The sequence below is a fragment of the Bufo bufo genome, chromosome 5 (genome assembly GCF_905171765.1).
Source record: "Bufo bufo chromosome 5, aBufBuf1.1, whole genome shotgun sequence".
In the NCBI taxonomy this organism is placed as follows: Eukaryota; Metazoa; Chordata; class Amphibia; order Anura; family Bufonidae; genus Bufo; species Bufo bufo.
This window is the reverse complement of record NC_053393.1, coordinates 375,059,423-375,080,864: the sequence shown is the minus strand read 5'-3', so window position 1 is coordinate 375,080,864 and position 21,442 is coordinate 375,059,423. Positions and strand designations below refer to the sequence as shown.

The window sequence follows — 21,442 nt, the reverse complement described above, 5'->3', positions numbered from 1 at the left end:
ATTAGAATCATAGACTGCTATGCTAGAGCGCTATGTAAGCGGTCTAGAAGGTCAAAATCTGGTGACAGACTCCCTTTAACCCTGTTGTACTTGCACCAAATTTATTATCACTGTGCGCCATGTTCATACATTTGGCGCAGGTGGACATAGCAACTCCAGTCTAAAAACTAACTTCAAATACATCGACTGGCCAAGTTATCTGCATTTTTTTATTGGTTGCTTCTGTGTATTGCCATTGTATTAGAAACATTTCTGAAACCATGCAGCAAATTTGAAAGTGACCCTCCAACTTTTATATAACGAAATTGCATTTACACCAGTACCATGATGAGTATCTATTACCCACCTTGCTCATTCCAAGTTGGAACAATTAAGTTAATGTAGAAGATAGATGGTATGGGGGGAAAAAAAAAAAATCTGATTTCCCACGCTCTCAGTATACAGGTTAATTTTTTTAAAATAAATTAGCAAATAGGTAATATCTGGTATCTTTAGATTGATATTAAATACATTGGAATTAGTGAAATTACTGAAATATTCTTTATTATTATGTAATCATTTGATTTTATTTGTGGAAATTATAGGTTGTTTTTATCAAACAAACATTCTCCCAAACATCATTAGAGTACAACATAAAAAACCAAAACAGTTGAAATGTTTCAAACTTTATTGCCAGCCAATATAACAAACAAGCAAGTTGAATATAAAATGCTGTCTCTGGTAAATCACACAGTTGTATGAAAGTATGGCATAAAATGAACTATATTAAAGCTGGGAAGTTAATCTTTATAAAAATCTAAGACTGGAACCTTAACCACTTTCGTGCTTTCAGAATTGCATTACAGAAATTCAAGCCAAACTGCAAGAACTAGAAAATGCAGAAGTAGCTAGGAAGCATTCACCAAGAATGTCTTAACTGGATAAGAATTGGTAGAAAAAGCACAGCAAATGTAAACTACATTACAAATAATGTGTTACCCATACACATTGCTAGATACATAAAACCTTTGTTTTTTCAGTGCACATTTTATAACATTTCAAATAAGAAAATATGAAGCATCTATTTTAAACAAATGTTATTTTTAAGGCAAAAACCTGCATAGTTTAACCCCATAAGATAGTCAAACCCACTACCAATTAGTTTACCAAAGAACTACTGCTAGCAGACTGGAAAGAAAAGCTGTATGAAGCGGATGAACCATCAAAACTTCCTCGTCGGGATCCACTACGTGAACCTGAACGAGATCCTGAACGGGATCCAGGTGCTGAAGACACATTGTATGGGCTGCTTATTCCTTTAGAAGACACTGAAGCTGCTTCCAGCATTCTCAGACCTGTTATATCTTCAACCATTGAACGATCAACTGCTTCTTTGTAGGAGATTTTCAGTTTAGTTTTTGGGCAGGTCAGAATTTTGGGGTAATTGTTGACGTCACGCAGTTTCTGAGCAGCACGGCCTTCAATGATACCTTTCCGTATAGCTTCTTCTGTTGTAATTCTGGATTGTGTTTCTGGATCGATAAGGCCCCCAGTTAGATACTGAAACTCAAGGAAACGTTGTCCAGCTTCATATGGCAGCCAGTTCACCTTCATTGCTTCAGCAGCAGATAATTTTTTCTGCCCTCTAACTCCATCAAAACCAGAATATGCTTTCTGAGCTTGTTTTAGCCTGGCTGACATATCATGGTCTATTATGGCTTGGTCTACAGCATCTTGAAGAGAAATTTTTTGACCACTGGTTGGGTTGATAATGCCACCTGTGCATGCTTGTGCTTCAAGTAAACGCTGTCCAGTAATTGTATCAACAATACCACGCTTGATGCCCTCTGAGATGGAGATTTTTTCTAAATTTTCAGTATCAAATATGGCTGCAATAGGACTAGTTTCTTCTAAGGAGTCTGAATACGACCCACTTTTAGACCAGGAACTTGTTCGAAATCTGGGAGATGAGAGGGATGAGAAGGAATCTTGTCGGGAAGTAACTAAAACATCATCACTTAGGTTCTTGTTGGAAATCATGTCTGCAAATTGAGTAAGGCTTAAGGTACCAGCACGGTATTGTTCAAAGTTGCTTTTGCTGATTATGTTCAAATCTATTGCTTCTTGGACATCATATTGATTGCCTGTCTTGCGGTCAACAAGTACAACTCTGGTTGAACCATCTGAACCTGTAGTAGTTATTTCTTCCCACTCACACTCTTGTTCTGAAAGCTCAATATAGGTGTCATAATCAATCAGCCCTTTGTTATAAGCTTCCAGTACAGTCATTTCTCTGTTGGTATCTGGGTCCACTATTACCACTCTACGTTTCCTAGAAGTTTTCTTTTGGGATGCCTGAACCAACTTTTTCTTTTCTTTTAAAGGCAATAGACAAAGATTGGTTTTCTCATCAACAATGCATCTTTCTTTTAGTTGCAAGTATGTCAGATTTTCTTCTGTGTTGGGGTCAAAAAAGCCTTTGGTGTCATCACTAGGATCTGAAAGGATTTCATTCAGTTCTTTATTAAAATATCCACGTTTATATGCAGCATCAACAGGTAAACGATGGCTTGCTTTTGGATCAATGATTCCACCAGTAGCAATCTGAGCTTCCAGCAAGCGGATGCCATGTCCCTTCTCTATAAGTTCCTTGTTCATAGCCTGAAATAAAGAAATAATATTTCCAGTTTCTGGGTCTTTGTAACCCGTTACAGCTCTTTCTGCAGACACTAGTTTTTCTTTGAATTCAATTCCAACAAGTCCTCTTCTGTAGGCTTCTTCCACTGTCAGTCTTAGATTATTTACTGGGTCCACTATGAACCCTGTTGCTGCCTGTGCCTCCAGTAGTTCCAGTGTTGTTCCTGGTCTAAGCAATCCTTTTTTCATTGCTTCATAGATTCCTAGTTTCTCCTTTGTAGCCTCATTGTAGATACCAGCAATACAACTGGATCCCTGCAGAAAATCTTTAATTCTTTCACTGACTTCTTCTACAGAAATCTGCCCAGATTCTAGTTGATCTACTGTAGAAGAACGAATAATGCCAGACTCTACTAACTCTGTCAGAGGTACTTGATGTCTAATACCTTGGAATGAAAGGCTTTTCTTCATTACTGGAAGCAAAAGTAGGCCAGTGTGAGGTTCAACTCTGCATTTCTGCCTAAGCTGTGCATAACTGACATTCTTCTTAGTGACTGGTTCCACATAATACTTTCCATCATCGCTGGGGTCATTCAGAGATCTGTATAAATCACGATCAATCAAGCCACGTGATAATGCAACCTCAATAGGCACAAAGACACTGTTTACTGGGTCTACTATTCCTCCAGCAGCCACTTGAGCTTCTAAAAGCCGTATACCAACTTCCCGACTAATCAAATTTTTCTTGATAGCCTCTGAAACTGATACGATTTTTCCTGAAAAAGGATCTTTAAAACCAGTGACCGCTTTTTCTGCAGTATAAATGGCTTCTCTGTCTTGGAAATCAATGAGATCCCTAGCTACAGCATTGTCCACCGATAACTTTTCATTCCTTTGTATGTCTATTATTCCGCCTGTTGCAGCTTGAGCCTCTAGAAGCATGACCGTGCTCTCAGGTGAAATCAATTTCTTACGCTTTGCTTCCACAAATGAATATTTTTCTTTAGGTGTTACAGATACTCCGGCAATTGCACCGGCACCTTTCAAAAAAGGTTCAATTTCAGCAGCAATTTCTTCTATTGTTCTCTGGCCCTTTATTAATTTTTCATAAGTAGACTTTGTGATTATTTGGCATTCCATAAGTTGATGTGCTGTAACTTTTTTCCTCAGACCATCAAAAACAAACTTAGAAGGATCAATTGACATATCTTCATCAGTTTGAATATGCTTACTTGAAGATACAGGTCGCCTCCTAAGATTCTCCAGCTCCCTTTCAAGAGTTAGTCGTTGAGTATCAAAATCTGCCTGAGTCAATCGTTGAGTTTCTTCTATCTTCCTCCTATATCTCTCTTCAATAGACCTAATCTCTGCCTGCAATCTTTCAATTTCAGTTTTGTACGACACTTTTTCTCTTTCGCTTCTCTCCCAATCACTCTCGATTCTCTTTACATCTTCATCCTTGCGGTTGTATTGTGTCTTCCACTGATTAAGGTCATTTCGAATTTGCTGTTTCTCTTCTTCCAGGCGTTGCTTATTTCGTGATTCTGCATCTAATGCTGCCTTTGCACGGGTTAATTCCTCCTCAAGACGCTGTAACCTTGTTCTGTCTTGTTCCAAAAGTTTTATTTTCATTAAAAGGCTCTCTTTTTCTTGAGCTACTTCAGTACATTTCGAACTAGTTTCCTGTATCTTACTAGTGGCCTACAACAAAGACAAAAATACAAAGAAAAGATTGTTTATTGCTAGAATCAGCCTACTTCACCCTCAGCATTTTAAACTACTACCAGTATAAGGTCTAAAATGTGACACACTACTGGTTTTATTCAGGTATGGTATGATAATGAACCATACCATTATTTAATGAAGGAGAAACTATGTACTTGGCTGCGTTCCTATACCACATAATATGTTTGAAATTATAAATGGACTTCATTTATGTAACTTTAGAATAAGAACAAGGCTATGTTTGGTCATTGCAGGCTACAGTAGATTTAGTTTTGAGCATGTATTTCTATAATGGGTCTAAAAAATTAAAAACACAAAACAGAAAAAAAAACAGTTTACAAACAAAAAGACACAATTTAATGAGAACAGTCTCTGATTCACTGACATCGGAGACAGATAATACATATGATTAGAACATGAAAACAGTTCGTTAAGACTCCATAGATCAAATGAAATCACAACATATACAAAGAGAAACGTTTAATAAGATTGACAAGATTGATTTTGTTATATTAGACGTCACAGAAACAGTTTAATTAGTTGCTAAAATACCATAGTTCAAATAAGTGCACATAACTGCTCTACTGAAGTATATTTCCCATACGTGTTCTTTTTAATATATATATTAAATACATGCATATATTATAGTTTATAGCTGCCATGCCTAAAGTTAACAAGTCAAATGCGATAAGTAGTTAATATATCTAAATGTAACTGGCTATGCATAATATACTCCTTTTTAATTAAAATACTTTGTGTACTTAGTTTTTTTTATTTGGCTGTGACTGCATATCTTGCACTTTGTTAATGTTAATTGTTATATATAGAGAATTTAAGTGCTATTTTATCATTAACAATAAACATAAAATTGATCCTAAAGGTAAATCTATTTAAATTGGACATTGTGTATGAGCTTTCCAGAACACGTTTATGCCTGAATTCTGCATAGTAGGTAACCTTAAGGGCACCCCTGTCCTGACGGGGCCTAAAGTTAGAAATACTTTGATTTTGGCAATTATAAATCCAGTTATAAAGTGGCATTATAAGTACATATGTTAGGTCATTAAATTATTACTTGACTGAAAACACATTAAAGGAAACTATTTGAATACCTCTAGTGCTTGCTTTTGGAATTTTTCAATTTCCTGTCTCAAATTTTGCCTCTCTTTCTGTAATTCATTTATTAGGCCCTGTAGTTCCAGTGATCGCTTGTTGCTGATTTGCAGCTGGTTCTTTAGTTCTGTAATAGTTGCATTTTTTTCACCATCCACTTCATCTTTGCATTTCTTGACTTCCTCATATTCTAGTCTAACATAGCGCAGCTCTTCTTCCAGCCTCAGGTGCTCTTTAGTCAGATTTTCTGTTATTGACTGCAGCCTTTCTATCTCTATTTTACTCTCATTTAGGCTTCGGTTTCTCTCTTCAATGGTTTTCTGCAGGTGCTCATTTCTTATATGAGCCTGCCGTAGGTTTTCCTGCTCTACGTGTAGCTGCCGACGTAGACTTTCCACCTCAACTACAAGTTTACTCAGCTCATCAATGTTTCTTTGCTGGTCTCTGACTTGACCATCTAAAGACTCTCTCTGTTGCCTTAAGTCTTCTTCAGTTTGTCGTTTAATGATTGTAATTTGCTCTACTTGTTGTGTTAGAGTTGTGATCTTTTTCAGTTGTTCACTATTAGTTCTTCTAAGAGCCTCCAACTCTTCTAAAAACTTTTTATTTTTTGCATACTCATCTGTAGTAATTCTTTTTTGCCTGTTTATCTCTTCATCGAGTTTATTCTTTTGTGTCTGCAGCTCTTTCAGATTGACTTGAAGTGTGCTAATTTCATTATCTTTCCCTTGTTTTTCTGTGAACAGTTTTTGATAATCTGATTTAAGTCTTATTAATTCTTGCTCCTGAATCTTTAGTTTACTTATGGTCTCTGTAGCATTGTTGTTGGATTTCTGTAGGTCAAACTGGGCCCTTTGTAACTTAACATGTTCATCCTCAAGTTTTTTCTTTTGGTCCAATTCAACCTCAATAACTTTTTTCAGCCTTTCAATTTCTTTATTGCGTTCCTGGATTGTTTTGGCAGCATCATCAAGGGATTTTTTGTTTCTTTGCTCCTCCTCAGTTCTACGCATGTTAAGTTGCCTTAATTCAATCTCTAGTTGTTGCTTCCTTTGAGTCAACTCTGTAGTGAACGACTTCTGCTGGAGAGCATCATCCTCCGTTTTTTTAAAATTATTTGTCATTTGTGTTAGAGAGGACTTTAGTCTGTTTACCTCTGACAACAAGTCTCGTTTCTCTCTTGTTAGATTATCTAACTGTTGATTTAAGCCAGTGATGTTGTCTTCTTTTTCAATACTTAGTTCATGGATAGTGGTTTTTGTAATATTAATTTCTGTCTCATACTTGTTTCTTAAATTTATAAGCTGATCGTCATAACTGTTTCTTACCTTTACAAGCTCGTTTTCATATTGTCTCTGACGTGCAGCTTCCTCCTGAAGTTGGTACTTCAACTTGTTAATGTCATCGTTTCTATCTTGAATAGTCCTGCTAGCTTCTTCCAGTGATATATTAAATCTTGTAATTTCCTCTGAATGACTGGTAATTAATTTTTGTAATTCCTTTTCTAAATGCTGCTTTCTCTGAGCAAGCTCAGACCCTGAGGCTTTCTGCTGGAGAGCATCATCTTCTGCCCTTCTGCGCTGTTCATTTGTTTGGACAATGTTTTCATTAAGTCGGGTGATTTCTTGGGTAAGATCTCTATTTTCTCTGGCTAATTTCTCAAGTTGGGCTCGTAATTCATATGTGTCTTCTTCCTTCTGAACGGTTATTTGCTGTATTGTGGTCTTCGTAATGTTTATTTCAGATTCATACTTGTTCCTCAAACTACTGACCTCGTCACTATACTGCTTCCTTACCTTTGACAGCTCATTCTCATATTCCCGCTTCCTCTGGGCCTCTTCCTGCAGAAGAACTCTTAGCCTCTCTATCTCATATTCCTTCTCCTTGACTGTCTTCTCAGTTTCAATTTTGTGGCGGTTGACACCTTCTAATTCACTATGCCTCTTTTGCTGAATTTGGTCAAATTCATTCTTCTGGAGTTCACATCTGTCCTCCAATGCTTTTCTCCTCCTTTTCTCATCATCTATCTCATATGTGAGCCTGGTTATCTTTTCATTAAGTTCATTTATCTGACTGTAACTTTTTTCAAGGTTCTGTTTTGCAGTAGACCCTTCCATTTCTGCCTTCCTCTTCATATCATCCAGAAGAAGGTATCTTGATTTGTACTCAGAGCATTCTATCTGAAACTTTTGAAGATTCTGATCAAGAAACTTGTTTTTCTGGGAATTATCTGAGTTTGCATCTCTAGCAAGGCGCAGTTCCTCCTCAAGTAGCTCAATCCTAGTGTTTTTCATCTGTTGAAAAATAGAAATATTTGTCACAATTTTATTTTATAATCCTATTATATTTGTACACTTAAATTATTCCATTATGTCAGTACTTCAGTGTGTTAATAAATAATACATGAAAACCTGTAAACGGGCTTTTAAGGGTCTCCCCACTCTGAAAATATCTACTAGGTTAAGCATCAGCTGCTTTCCTTATTATGCTGGTTCTCTACAACAAGAATTTTGGAAAAGTTCAAGATATGAAGATGGGGACTCACCAACATAAAGCCCAGTGTCTATTAGATTATATGTGGGTGACTGAAATTTACATATTTAAATATTGCTTTTGGAACAATTGAGTAATTGAGTGAGATGTTATGATAATCTGTTTTATGAATTATCATAGAATTAGAATAATCTATGTTAGACTTTATGGGTAAACTAAAATATTTTCTCAACTGATGAGATTCATGCAATACAGTTAAGCAAATCCCTATTATGTACAGTACTGTGCAAATGTGTTAGGCAGGTGTGGAAAAATGCTGCAAAGTAAGAATGCTTTTAAAAATAGAAAGGTTATTAGTTTATTTTATCAATTCACAAAATGCAAAGTGAATGAACAAAAGAGAAATCTAAAATCAATTCAATATGTGGTGTTACCCTGTGCATTCGAAACAGCATCAATTATTCTTGGCACACTTGCACATGGTTTTTAAGGACCTTGGCAAGGAGGTTGTTCCGAACATCTTGGAGAACTAATCGCAGATCTTCTGTGGATGTAGGCTTGCTCATGTCCTTCTTTCTCTTCATGTAATCCCAAACAGACTTGATGTTGAGAACAGGGCTCTGTGGGGCCATATCATCACCTCCAAGACTCCATGTTCTTCTTTACACTGAATATAGTTCTTAAAGGTGTATTCCCATCTCATACAATGGGGGCATATCGCTATAGACCACTGAGACCCGCACCTATATCGAGAACGGGGCCCGCAAGTGGAGGAGGGCGCACTGCGCATGCGCAGCTGCCCTCCATTCATTTCTTTGGGGCCGCCGAAAATAGCCGAGCACTGGCTCGTCTATTTCCGTCGGCCCCATAGAAATGAATGGGAGCCTGGGCCGCGCATGTGCGGTACGCTCCCATTCACTTCTATGGGAGCAGCGCTTGGTGGTGGACGGACCCCGGAAAATCTGGGGTCCTCCAGACACAGCTCTCTCCGCTCCGTTCTCATTATAGGTGCGGGTCCCAGCATTGTGACCCGCACCTATCAGACAATTGGGGCATATCCTAGCGATATGCCCCCATTGTCTGAGATGTAAATACCTCTTTAATGACTTTGGCTGTATGTTAAGGGTTGTTGTCTTTCTGCAGAATAAATCTGACCAAATCCCCAAATCTATTCACTGAAATGTATGGGGCCTCCACTATGCTTCACTGTTGCCTGCAAATTACTAATTACTGGCCTGCTCTCCAGCCCTTTAACACACAAACTGGCTTCTATTACAGCCAAATACTTCAAATATTGACTCATCAGTCCAGAGCATCTGCTCCAAACAGTAGATGGGTGTTCCTGGGTCCCACTGGTTTCTGACAGTTCTGAGCTGATGGCACTGCTGGACATCTTCCAATTTTGAAGGGAAGTAAGCATGATGTGTCTTTCTTCTGCTGCACTTTTTTTCAGCAAATAGACATGGAGATTTGGTCAGGATTAATGGTGTCCTCAACACTCAGAAATATAGACAGATACTTATCATACCATACATTACCATCAGGGAGGCATTTAATTAGCTCCAACTTTATTCTGCAGCAGGACAGCGACCCCCAAACATGCTGCCAATGTCATTAAGAACTATCTTTAATGTAAATAAAAACAAGGAGTCCTAGAAGTAATGATATGGCCCCACAGAGCTCTGATCTCAACATTATCAAGTCTGTCTGCAATTACATGAAGAGACAGAAGGACTTGAGCAAGCCTGCATCCACAGAAGATCTGTAGTTAGTTCTCCAAGATGTTTGGATCAGCCTCCCTGCCGAGTTCCTTCAAAAATTGTGTGCAAGTGTACCTAGAAGAAGTGATGCTGTTTTGAAGGTGTTTATACCAAATATTGATTTGATTTCTCTTTTGTTCATTCACTTTGCATGTTAATAGCTTATTTTTATAAATTAACAACACTTATTTTTGAAGGCATTCTTACTTTGCAGCATTTTTTCCACATCTGCCTAAGGGTCCATTCACACGTCCGTAGAATGGGTCCAGATCCGTTCCACAACGTTGCGGAACGAATCTGGACCCATTTATTCTCTATGGGGCCGGAAGAGATGCGGACAGCACACAGCACACAGTCCGCGGCTCCCGAAAAAAATAGAACATGTTCTATTGTTGTCCGCAATTGCGGACAAGAATAGGCAGTTCTATGGGGGTGTCGGCCGGGTGTATTGTGGATCCGCAATACACTACGGACGCGTGAATTTCTTTGCTGCGAAGGAGATCACTGCATGTAAATGCATCTTTCACCTTCACTGAGGATCAGCCAGCTGTTGGGAAAGAAAGCTCCTTTATGGACAATTGTCTGCTCAGTTGATCAGTATAAAGAAGCCTTTAGGTGATCATCTGAACCCACCAATTTCACATAGATTTAAATTGTATGGATAGCTGTAGACTGTTCCATGCACAATTACTGTACGATAACTTTGCTGACGTAGCACAAATACCATGCATTAGCAGGCACTTTATTTCACTACATGTTTTGTGGCAATTATAAGCCCAAGCCTAAAGTGCCACTTTATGTACATTGCAGGTGCTTTTTATGTTATGTACAAGCCTTGTCAGCTTGGATTAAGTATTAACATTTTAGAGGTATTTTATAATAAAGTACCTTTAAGTCTTCCATGCTCTTTGATATCTCATGCAAAAGTCTGTAGAAATCATTTCCTCTAGTGAGCAACTCAATGTAGCGTGCTTGGATGTCAGAAGCCTGAAGAAATAAATTACAGGACTATCATCTTAGTGCATGATGAAACATTGTTGATCTCTGATATATACATGTTGATATGCATTATAATGTGCAATTATATCATATCTAATTAGCTGCTTCTCGAATATAATAACATAATGACATAATTTGCTATTATAATAATGATATTACATTCAGATTGTGTTGTCACGCGTTCCCAAAAATATATTTCTTAATGTTCCATTGTTTATAAAGGACTTGGGTACTCTGGTTACATGTAAGCTAAGGAGCACTACATAATGTCAGGCAGCAGCTATTAAAGAAAATAAGATTTTAGGAAGTATAAACAGAGATAACCTAATGTAATATTACCCCGTTATAAATCCTTTCTAAGACCACATTTAAATATGGGATTCAGTTTTGGGCCACACATACTATAAAGGATATAGGAGAGCCAGAAAGGGTTCAGAGACAGGTGACAAGCCATTAGGATGGAAGGGGGCTCTTCTAATGAGAGACGTAAAAAAAATTGACTTTTTCAGCTTGGAAAACAAGACACTTTGGATGTGATCTCATTTACATGTATAAATATATGTATTGTCATACAAACAACTGGCACATGGTTTATTCAACCAAAAGACTTTACAAAGGACCAGGGGACATTTGTTACATGTGGAGGAAAGGCGATCTAGACACCAGTACAGGAAGAGTAAACTATGGAATGTCCTACCCCAAGAGGCGGTAAAGGCGGATACTATGTTAACTTTTATAAAGGGGCTAGATGCTTATCTAGTAGTAAAAGCTATTGGTGGTTCTAACTAATCTAACAATCAATGTCGAATAATTGATCTGAGAAAGGTTGAACTTGATGGACCGGTGTTTTTTTTAACCTATGTAACTATAGCACCAACTTCTCTGTTGTATAGTTTGATAACCAGTACTTGTAGCGCTACCAATTTACTGTTATGAGACCATGATATATATAACTTATCAACAGGCATGAATTAAAAAATGTCCAACCAACCTCTTGCAAGACGACAACTGCTGGGGATTGTACCACGGTCCTTTTTATTGGGATGTTAAGTAAGGTTTCCAGTCCAGAACTGTATGATGCTAACTGGAGCTCATAATCCTAAATAAGTACAGGAAAGAACATTGTTATTAATATAAATGCCCTCTTATGTAATATATATTGAAATATTTGTACACAGATTATTTGAACGGGAGCTAGGCTACAGTAACCCGGCTACTACACTTTAAACGAAAATGTGTTACAAGTGATTGGTCTGGCTTCTGGGAACATATGATTGGCGGGGATGCCCGTTTTTGGACCCCACCCATTTCCTAAGGGTAGTCCATCAATATGTGGATCCTGGAAAACCCCTTAAATTTTTAATGAAGAGATATAAAACATTCAAAAAAATTGCTTTAAAGGGGTTGTGCCAAATTTAGAAGTTATCCCCTAGCCTCAGGATAGGGAATAACTGATTGTTGGGGGTCTGTCTATTGGGGCTCCCACCGGCCCTGAAAATAGGGTTCCCATTCTCCTGATCTGATGGAGCAGCGGGTTGAGCATGCAACCTGCTGCTCCATTCTCTCTCTATGGGACCGCCAGAAATAGCCAAGCACTGTACTCCACCATCTCCAGCACTCCCATAGGGAATAGGGGATAAATAACTGATCACTGAAAGTCTGATCGCTGAGACCCCCACGATCTTGAGAATGGTTCCTATGTGCCCATCCTGATATAGCGGTAAGCCAAGCATGCGCCCTGCTGATCCATTCATTGTCTATAGGACTGCTGGAGATAGAGTATAGCGCTCGGCTATTTCTGGCAGTCCCATAGAGAGTGAATGGAGAGGCAGGGCACATGCTCAGCCTGCTGCTCATCAGAATGGTAACATAGGACCCATGATCTCAGGATCGGTAGGGGCCCCAGTGATCACTTAGTCATTTCCCATCCTGGGGTTGGAGATAACTTTAATACTTGGCACATCCTCTGTGTTATGTGGGTCTCATATACCCTTACCTTGATAGATGATGCGCATTGTTCTGCAGTCTTCATTACCTCTTCTATCTTTTCTCTTTTGCCTTGTATTTCAACATTCAGACTCTGTGAAGCAAAAGAAAAGTTTGAATTCTGGTACTATTAATATGTAAAGTGTCTACACTTTGGTCTAAGAGACAATTAGCGTGCTTCCAGACCAGTGTGAAGGTCTTAACATAACCTTGCAACTATTAACTTGTTAACAAAGATGTTTAGACAGGTAATAGTTCATCAGGCAGATTTTACAGGATAGTTTTGCAGAATGGTAGAACCAGAATTCAGAGGCTGACCAGGACCAGAATGCAGGGCTTGACATTGATGCTATGGGTAAGGGCGTTAAGCATATCTGGTTAGTTCCCATCTATAGCAGAGGCATTACTTGTCCAGTAAGTTTACCCACCTTTTGTTCATTTAGGTATCTCGCAACAGTATTGGCATCTGAAAGCTTTGCCGACTCTAAGACGTCTAGCTTCTGTTTGGTGTCACTGATCCACTTGCTCAGGGACTGATACATATCTCTATAATTCCTCAGCTGTTTTCCTTGCTTCTCAAGCTCCCAAGATCTAAAATAAAGAATACACAAGACATGAATACATTTACAGCCCTCTGCTCAGTATATGAGATGCATCGCCGCTGCAGTCTTATGTTAATTGTCCATATTATTCTTATGGTCACCACAGTCCTCTGGTGGAACTAGGTGGCCCATATCCAATGTCCTAGAGCTCTTTATTCTTATCCTAACGACAATGAAATGGCTACGTATAAACTTCTGTTCCCAGATTATTATGCTCTTCTCTCATATTGTACACAGGTTATGTATATAAACATTTACCTGTCATCAATCTCTTTATCTATCCTGTGCCAGCGCTCAGTCAGTTGATTGGCTTTGTCAGCGAATTTGGAGAGGTCTACTTCACAGTATGGATAGGCCTGGGCAACACGGTCATTTATCTGCAGTGTTTTCTTCAGCTCTGTATCCAGAGATATCAACTGTGGTTTCTTATGCTCTAGTTCAGCTTTCATGTTCTAAAAGATATATACATTATAAAAGTTATTATGTAGGAAAGGGTGTATAATATTAGAAAAGGACACACAGGTAATGTGGTATGGTTGGTCTTGCATATGGTTAAAAAAACAAAAGTTCACGCTGTCAATATCACCAGCCTGATCCAGAGGTAAAGTCTCCCAATCTAATGGCACCCAATAAGCAAAACACTTCGTTATCATTAGTGTAAGGAACCACCCTGTTTGGACACCATGAAGAATTTAAGTAGATGCATTAAAATATAAAGATTGGCATTAATGGTGGACGCACCATCATAGATGGGCAGATAGCCATATAAAATATATCACAGGGGATTTATCAAAACTAGTGTAATGTAAAAGTGGATGAGTTGCCCAGAGCAACCAATCTAATTTAAGCTGTTATTGGTGTCCCTTTTCAACTGAAATCTGTGACCTGATTGCTAGTGGCAACCCCTCCACGTTTCCTTTGCACCAGGTTTCATACATCTCCCTATAGATCCCATTGTGCCTATCTGGTACTTTGTCAATTTAATTCACTTAAAGGGAACCTGTCACACTGAACATGGTATCTGAGCTGCAAGCAGCATGTTATAGAGCAGGAGGAGCTGAGCAGGTTGATATATAGTTTTATGGAAAAATATTCAGTGAAATTTGTATTTTATACATTTAAATTCCTGGTCTTTCTGGACATTTAAGTAAAGGAGGTGGTCCTATTAGTGATTGACAGCTCTCTGTATACACAGTCAAATAGGGAAGGCTGTCAGTCACTGATAGGACCGCCTCCTTGATTTCAAAGTCCAGAAAGACCAGGAATTTAAATGTATAAAATACAAGTTTCACTAAATCTTTTTCCATAAAACTATATATCAATCTGCTCAGCTTTTCCTGCTCTGTAACAGGACGCCTGCAGATTATAATGGGTTTTCATGGTGACAGGTTCCAGGAAGCACAGCTCATTTAAAGTGTAGTGGTTGTGCTGGGTTACTGCAGTTCCCATTGAAGTGAATGGAAGCTGAGGTGCAGTAACCTGACAACCACTACACTTTGAACGAAGCTGTGCTACCAGCTGAGCCAACATCTGATCAGTGGTGGTGAAGGGTGTTGGACCTCCACTGATTTGATATTGATGGCCTATCCTCAGCTCGAAAAAACCCTTTAACCCCATGCTTTCAGCTGCAATGAATGTCCACCTTTTAATACAGTGTTGTTTACATGTTCAGCATTCTGTGTTAATTAATTTCTTGTCATTAATATCAGATTGGTAGAGGTCAAGAAGGCTGGACATTCACTTTAAGTCAATCAAATCTGAGCCCACATACAAAAGAGAAAGGGAGACTTGCATTTAAAGACAATTAAGTGTGCCCTCTGGCATTTTCCTTACCTTCAGCACATTTCTACATGCTTCAACTTTTGCTGGATCAAGGGAAATGGTTTCTTCTTCTGTTAATCGAGCTTCAGAAACCTTTATCAGATCTTCAGTCTGAAGAATACTCTGGAGTAGAATTTTCAGTGACTGGAGTCTTAAGGGCACATAATGAAAATAATTAGCAGGCATATAATAGAAGATACCTGTCTAAAGAATGAAGACTGCACACTAATTTTCTGGTTGAAAGTAAAGCTGTTTAATATGAAGTTCTGTTCCATAGGTTTATTTCCCATATGCTGTATAATGCTAGTGCATAATATTATTATTAGTGGGGAGATCTAATAACTATGTATACATATATCAGGGGTCAGTACAGAGATCTCTCCCATCATCTATCCCTAGGACTGTGACAGTGATGAGTGGACACAAACATAGAAGAGGATTCTTTACGGTAAAAGCAGTGAGACTATGAGCAGTGAGTCACTGCCTGAAGAGGTGGTGATGGTGAATTCAATAAAAGACTTCAAGAAGGGCCTGGATGAATTTCTGGAGTGTAATAATATTACAGGCTATAGTTATTAGATTTTTGGAGAAGTCCTTAAACCAGGGAGTTATTCTGATTGGCTGTCTGGATTCGAGAAGGATTTTTTTCCCTCTAAAATGAAGAAAATTGGCTTTTACCTCACAGGGTTTTTTAGCCTTCCTCTGGATCAACTTGCAGGATAACAGGCGGAACTGAATGGACAGATGTCTGTTTTCAGCCTTACAAACTATGTTACTATGTAAAATATAAATAGCGTCAAAAGATTCTGTGGACCGTCCAACATGGACCTTTAATGGGACTTAAATGTTGGACTAGAATAAAAAAAAATCACAATCATCTGGCAGGGGAATGTTCCCTTTGCCAGACCATCAAGTACCAAATTAATGGAATTTTGCAGTATTATTATCATACTTGTTATTACTTGTGGCCTTTTGAGGAAGCTAGTCCATTAAATCGCTATGTAGTATAATTCTGGGTTTGTTTTATGGTGATCTTTCAAACATAAGGTTGCTTGGATGCTTTATATGGCAGTGCAGATTGCTGAAATCTCTTATAAAACATAAATATAGTAATAAGACTAAGATTTATTAAACCACCATAGTTATGCGTATGGCGTTCGAATTGTAATAATGCTCTATTCTACCTTTCTGAATGGTCTGCAGAGAAGCCTTGAATATTCTCCATTTTCTTTAATAGTGCATTCAGCTCAGACTGGAAATACGATGACTTGTCGGAGTCTTTTAAGCTCAGGATCATCTCTTTAATCTTGATAATTTGGGCTGATATGTTCTGTCCATCTCCTCTCAAAGACTGTCAAATATAGGCAGAGGAAAGACACCAGAATTATATATAACATATAACACCAAAATAAAAAACTATAAGGATGCCCTACTCATCATGAAAATACATAAGAATCCAGAGAATACCTCCATAACTTGCAAACCATTTTCATTTTTTTCATATACAAATATCATAACTCCAGATATTGAAGGTGTTTTTCCAAGACTTTAATATCGATGATCTATCCTTAGGATGGGATATTAATATGAAGTTGGTAGGTGTCCAACTTCTGACCTTTAGTATTATTACCTTGGAAAATCTCCTTTAAGCGCAATATAAAAGCATAAAATTAATTACTCATCTTTAATATTGACATACCCCTATATCGTTTATTCTGTAAGACAAATCTCTGAGGGTTTCTTGGTCAACATTGTAGACATTCCTTTGCAGAAGCCTTGTCTCGTGGATCTCCAGTTGCTGGCGGATCTTTTGTAGCTCTAGCAACAACCAGTTCTCTTGCTTCAGCCTGTCATGGTCTACTACAGTAGTAGAAATATTACCTCCTTTTACATTTGAGGCAGAAGTTTGGGTAACAACTTCAACTCTTTCAGCTGAAAGGAAATAATAAAGATACAAAGATGTTAAGGAACCATAAAATGCTGATATAGTCATGAAATCCAAATATTAAGAGGTACATACACATACCAACTTTACTAAGACATATTTGGGACCTGACAAAAAGACTTATTTAGCCTAGTTTTAGGACAACTATGGTCCATGAACATTTAGATATACAGTTGGATGAAACTAGGCTCAGATAATAGCAAAAAACCACTATTGTGCTTTTCAGCCTTTAATATAGCGCAAAATAGTAAACTGTATCCCTTAGAAGATATATCATCTGATGATGCATATACCACCACATGAAAATATAGAGGTTTGCATGCATGTTTGGAAGAGCATGATGAAGACTTCAAAGTACTACCCTGGCCCCCTAATTCCCCAGAATTGAACCCAATTGAGCATATGTGGTACCACCTCAATTGTCGTGTTCGCTCAATGGATCTTCCTCACACACCCTCAAGCAGCTGTGGGATGTACTGCAGTCAGCATGGCTCCAGATACCTGTGACAACCTGCCAGGACCTTATTCAGTCACTCCCATCCCATCTAGCTGCTGTCCATGCTGCACATGGTGGTTGTTCTGGATACTAGCTGGTGGTCATAATAATATGACTCGACTATGCATGTAATACGGATCCTGAAAATGGTTTCATGCATGAGGCCTTAAATTACTATATTTATATTACCTGGAGTCCAGTAATAAACACTGTATATTATTTTTAGAATCTATGACAGCTTGAATTTAATGCACAGAGGTCATCACTTTGAGTCTATCTCCATGATTGAATCATTTTGTCTAAGTACTTTGGTTTAGCCCTGTTCTCCAAAATCATACTGATAATTCAACATTATGACAATGGCCCTAAGCTTTGGGTGTACAGGAAAGGCTGTATTAGACAGATTGTCTACCAGATGATCGTTAACAAGCGTTCGTAGTAACACTCATTAGCGATCATCAGGCAGTCTAATACTGCCGATGATTACCCAATGAACGAGCAAACTTTCGTTCATCGAGCAATCCAAATCTTTTAACAGGTTTAAAAATCATTGTTAGCCGGCGGCAGATCGTGGTGTCTAATCACGATCTGCAGCCGACAAACAATGATTCAATGTAGGGAAGAGCAATGGCATAATGATCACCCCTCCATATACTGAGGAGGAGATCGCTGCATGTAATAGAAGCAGTCTCCTCCTCTAACGAGCAGGCAGTTGCTGGGAAGGAACACTTCCCTTCCGACAATCATCCGCCTGATCTGGCTGTCTAATACAGCCTTAAGGATTAGGTTGTGTTAGCAAATTAGCAGTGTAGCACATACTGTATCTACTTACAGGTGTTTATTTGTGGTGGTGGTCTTGTCTTGATGTACGTGGTCTCCTTAGTTTGGTAGCTAGGGAGCTGTACCACCAGGGTCTGATAATGTTTCTGCGCTTCAGAAAACTGACTGTGCATTTTCCTTTTGTCTTCTTCACCGAACATGTTTGAACCCTGGCTGTTTCTCATGAACTCCTGATAATGTATTTCCAAATCGGTAACAACCTTTTGGTAGTCTTCTTGGCGCATGGTCTTCAGCTGTAATAGGAAGTTATAGATTTAGGAACATACTTAAATAAATGATATTGTATTAATTGAATATGAGTGGTTTAAACTTCTACCTTAGCAATTGTCATGGTCCTAATTTTCTCTATGTCAATCATGCAGTAGTGCCATGACACCAAGCTCTTCATATTGATGTAAAGTTGGTTCCAGAGAGCCAGAATTGCTTCATAAAACTGCTCTATTCTGAAGTATTTAAAACACAAGTTATGTTATATTTATGCTCAAGAGAATGAAACAAGTAGAAGAATTTCAATTTTAGTAGCAAGCGTTCAATATCTAGTCTAGAGGAAGCTATAAACAGCTGGATTTATGGTCAGTTACTAGATCATTCCATCCAATCAGACCATACATGGCCAGGCTTAGAAAGCCAAAACTAACTCCGGCACTTAGGGTCCATTCACACGTCCGTAATTTGGGTCCGCATTCGTTCCGCAATTTGCGGACCCATTCACTTTCAATAGGGCTGGAACAGATGCAAATCCGCATTTCCGGGATCCGCATCCGCATTTTTGGGATCCGCATCAGTTTTTTCGGGATCCGCAATTCCGTTCCTGAAAAAGATAGAACATGACCTATTCTTGTCCGCAATTGCGGACCAGAAAAGGCATTTTCTATTATATAGTGTCTGTGATGTGCAGTCCGCAAATTGCAGATCGCACATTGCAGGTGTCCGTGTTTTGCGGATCCGCAAAACACTTACGGACGTGTGAATGGACCCTTAAAAGGATTTTCCGAGATTTTAACTCTCGATAGGTCATCAGTATCTGATTGGTGGGGGTTCGACATCTGGGACCTCTGCCGATCAGCAGTTTGAGAAGGCACCGGAGCTCCTGTGAGCGCAGCGGGCTTCTGCGTGCTTACCGAACACAGCGCCATACATTGTACAGTGGCTGTGCTTGGTATTACGCTCAGCTTTATTTACTTCAATGGGGCTGAGCTGTGCCTAGGCCATTTGACCAATGAACATGTCATCACTGGCCTAGGAAATGGTGGAGAAGGCAGTGGTGCAACTACTACTACTACTACAACAGCTGATAGATGGGGGTCCCGGGTTTCAGACCCCCACTGGTCAGATACTGCCCTATCTAGAGGTCATCATGATTAAAATCTTAGAAAACCCCTTTAACCCTTTCTACCCCAGAGATTTTTTAGTTTTTTTCGTTTTGCGCTCCCTGCCTTCCTAGAGCCATAACTTTTTTATTCGTCTGTTCACATAGCCATACGAGGGCTTGTTTTTTGCAGGACAAGTTGTACGTTCCAATTCCACCATTTAATAATTGCATATGATGTAGTGGGAAGCAGGAAAAAAAATCCAAATGGGGTGAAATTGCAAAAAAAAAGCAATTCAACCACACTTTTACGGGTTTTTTATTTATGATATTCGATGTGCGATATAACTGACCAGTTACTTTCATTCTACAGGTCAATACGAAACCGGCGATACCTTTTATGTATAGTTTTTGTTGCCGGCGGCAGGGCAGAGCAGGAGATGAGCGCCTCCATTGCGGAAGCGCTCATCTCCATAGTCATCTGTATTGCCGTCCTCAGGACGGCAATACAGATGCCTGTCTGTGCTGCGGCAGAGGAGGGAGAGGTGTGTCCCCTCCTGTTCCTCTGATAGGCTGCCGGCTTAGTGCTGGCAGCCTATCAGAGGCCGGTGATGGCGCGATGACGTCATCGCGTCGCCTGAGCCGTATAGCGAGGGACACACAGACGGAAGAGGTGGCCTGCATCGCATCGCATTGCTGGAGGTAAGTATAAGTGTATTATTTTTTTTTATTTTTTTATATAGGTACAATACTGGGCTGGCACATGATAAGGGGGGCTACTGGGCTGGCACATAAGGGGGGCTACTGGGCTGGCACATAAGGGGGGACTACTGGGCTGGGCTGGCACATGATAAGGGGGGCTACTGGGCTGGCACATGATAAGGGGGGACTACTGGGCTGGCACATGATAAGGGGGGACTACTGGGCTGGCACATGATAAGGGGGGACTACTGGGCTGGCACATGATAAGGGGGGCTACTGGCACATGATATGGGGGGCTACTGGCACATGATATGGGGGCACTCTGGCTACTGGCACATGATATGGGGGCACTCTGGCTACTGACACATGATATGGGGGGGCTCTGGCTACTGACACATGATATGGGGGGGCTCTGGCTACTGGCACATGGTGGGGGGGGGGGCTCTGGCTACTGGCACATGATATGGGGGGGGCTCTGGCTACTGGCACATGATATGGGGGGGCTCTGGCTACTGGCATATGATATGGGGGGCTCTGGCTACTGGCACATGATGGTGGGGGGGCTCTTATTTCTGGCACATGATTGGGGGCACTCTGGCTACTGGCACATGATATGGGGGGCTCTGGCTACTGACACATGATATGGGGGGGCTCTGGCTACTGACATGATATGGGGGGGCTCTGGCTACTGGCACATGATGGTGGGGGGGCTCTTATTACTGGCACATGATTGGGGGCATCTATGGGGGCACATCTTACTGCAGATTATTGGGGGGCACTATAGGGGCATCTACTGAGGCTAAAAAAGAAGATATTTTATATGGGGGCTCTGTATAGGGGCATTTTATACTGGGACACATTATGGTGGGTACTATGGGGAAGGGGGGGGCACTATGGGGGTCATCTACGGGGGCACTGAGAAGGGGTATTTTATATTGGCACATTATGGGAACATTAGCTCAACTGGGGGCATTACAAATGTTTTGCATATTATAAGGAGAATTATTACTACTGGGGGGGCATTATGGTGGGCTT

At 39.7% G+C, this 21,442-nt stretch overlaps 1 protein-coding gene across 3 annotated transcripts in view; it reads right to left on the bottom strand.

Moving 5' to 3' along the window:
• Positions 1-649: 649 nt before the first annotated feature.
• Positions 650-21,442, bottom strand: part of LOC121001158 (desmoplakin) — a 61,632-nt gene continuing 40,839 nt past the window's right edge. Inside the window, exons 13-24 of one of the 3 annotated variants that reach the window (XM_040432103.1) lie at positions 18,713-18,839; positions 18,389-18,629; positions 16,815-17,047; positions 16,300-16,466; positions 15,128-15,266; positions 13,553-13,746; positions 13,121-13,283; positions 12,703-12,786; positions 11,698-11,805; positions 10,596-10,694; positions 5,454-7,748; positions 650-4,317 (exon numbers count right to left, since the gene is read on the bottom strand). In XM_040432103.1, coding sequence (XP_040288037.1) covers positions 1,138-4,317; positions 5,454-7,748; positions 10,596-10,694; positions 11,698-11,805; positions 12,703-12,786; positions 13,121-13,283; positions 13,553-13,746; positions 15,128-15,266; positions 16,300-16,466; positions 16,815-17,047; positions 18,389-18,629; positions 18,713-18,839 — 7,030 coding nt within the window. In that variant the 3' untranslated portion in view covers positions 650-1,137. The remainder of the gene's footprint in view (positions 4,318-5,453; positions 7,749-10,595; positions 10,695-11,697; positions 11,806-12,702; positions 12,787-13,120; positions 13,284-13,552; positions 13,747-15,127; positions 15,267-16,299; positions 16,467-16,814; positions 17,048-18,388; positions 18,630-18,712; positions 18,840-21,442) is intronic. The other 2 variants (XM_040432104.1, XM_040432105.1) reach the window with 2 other exon arrangements.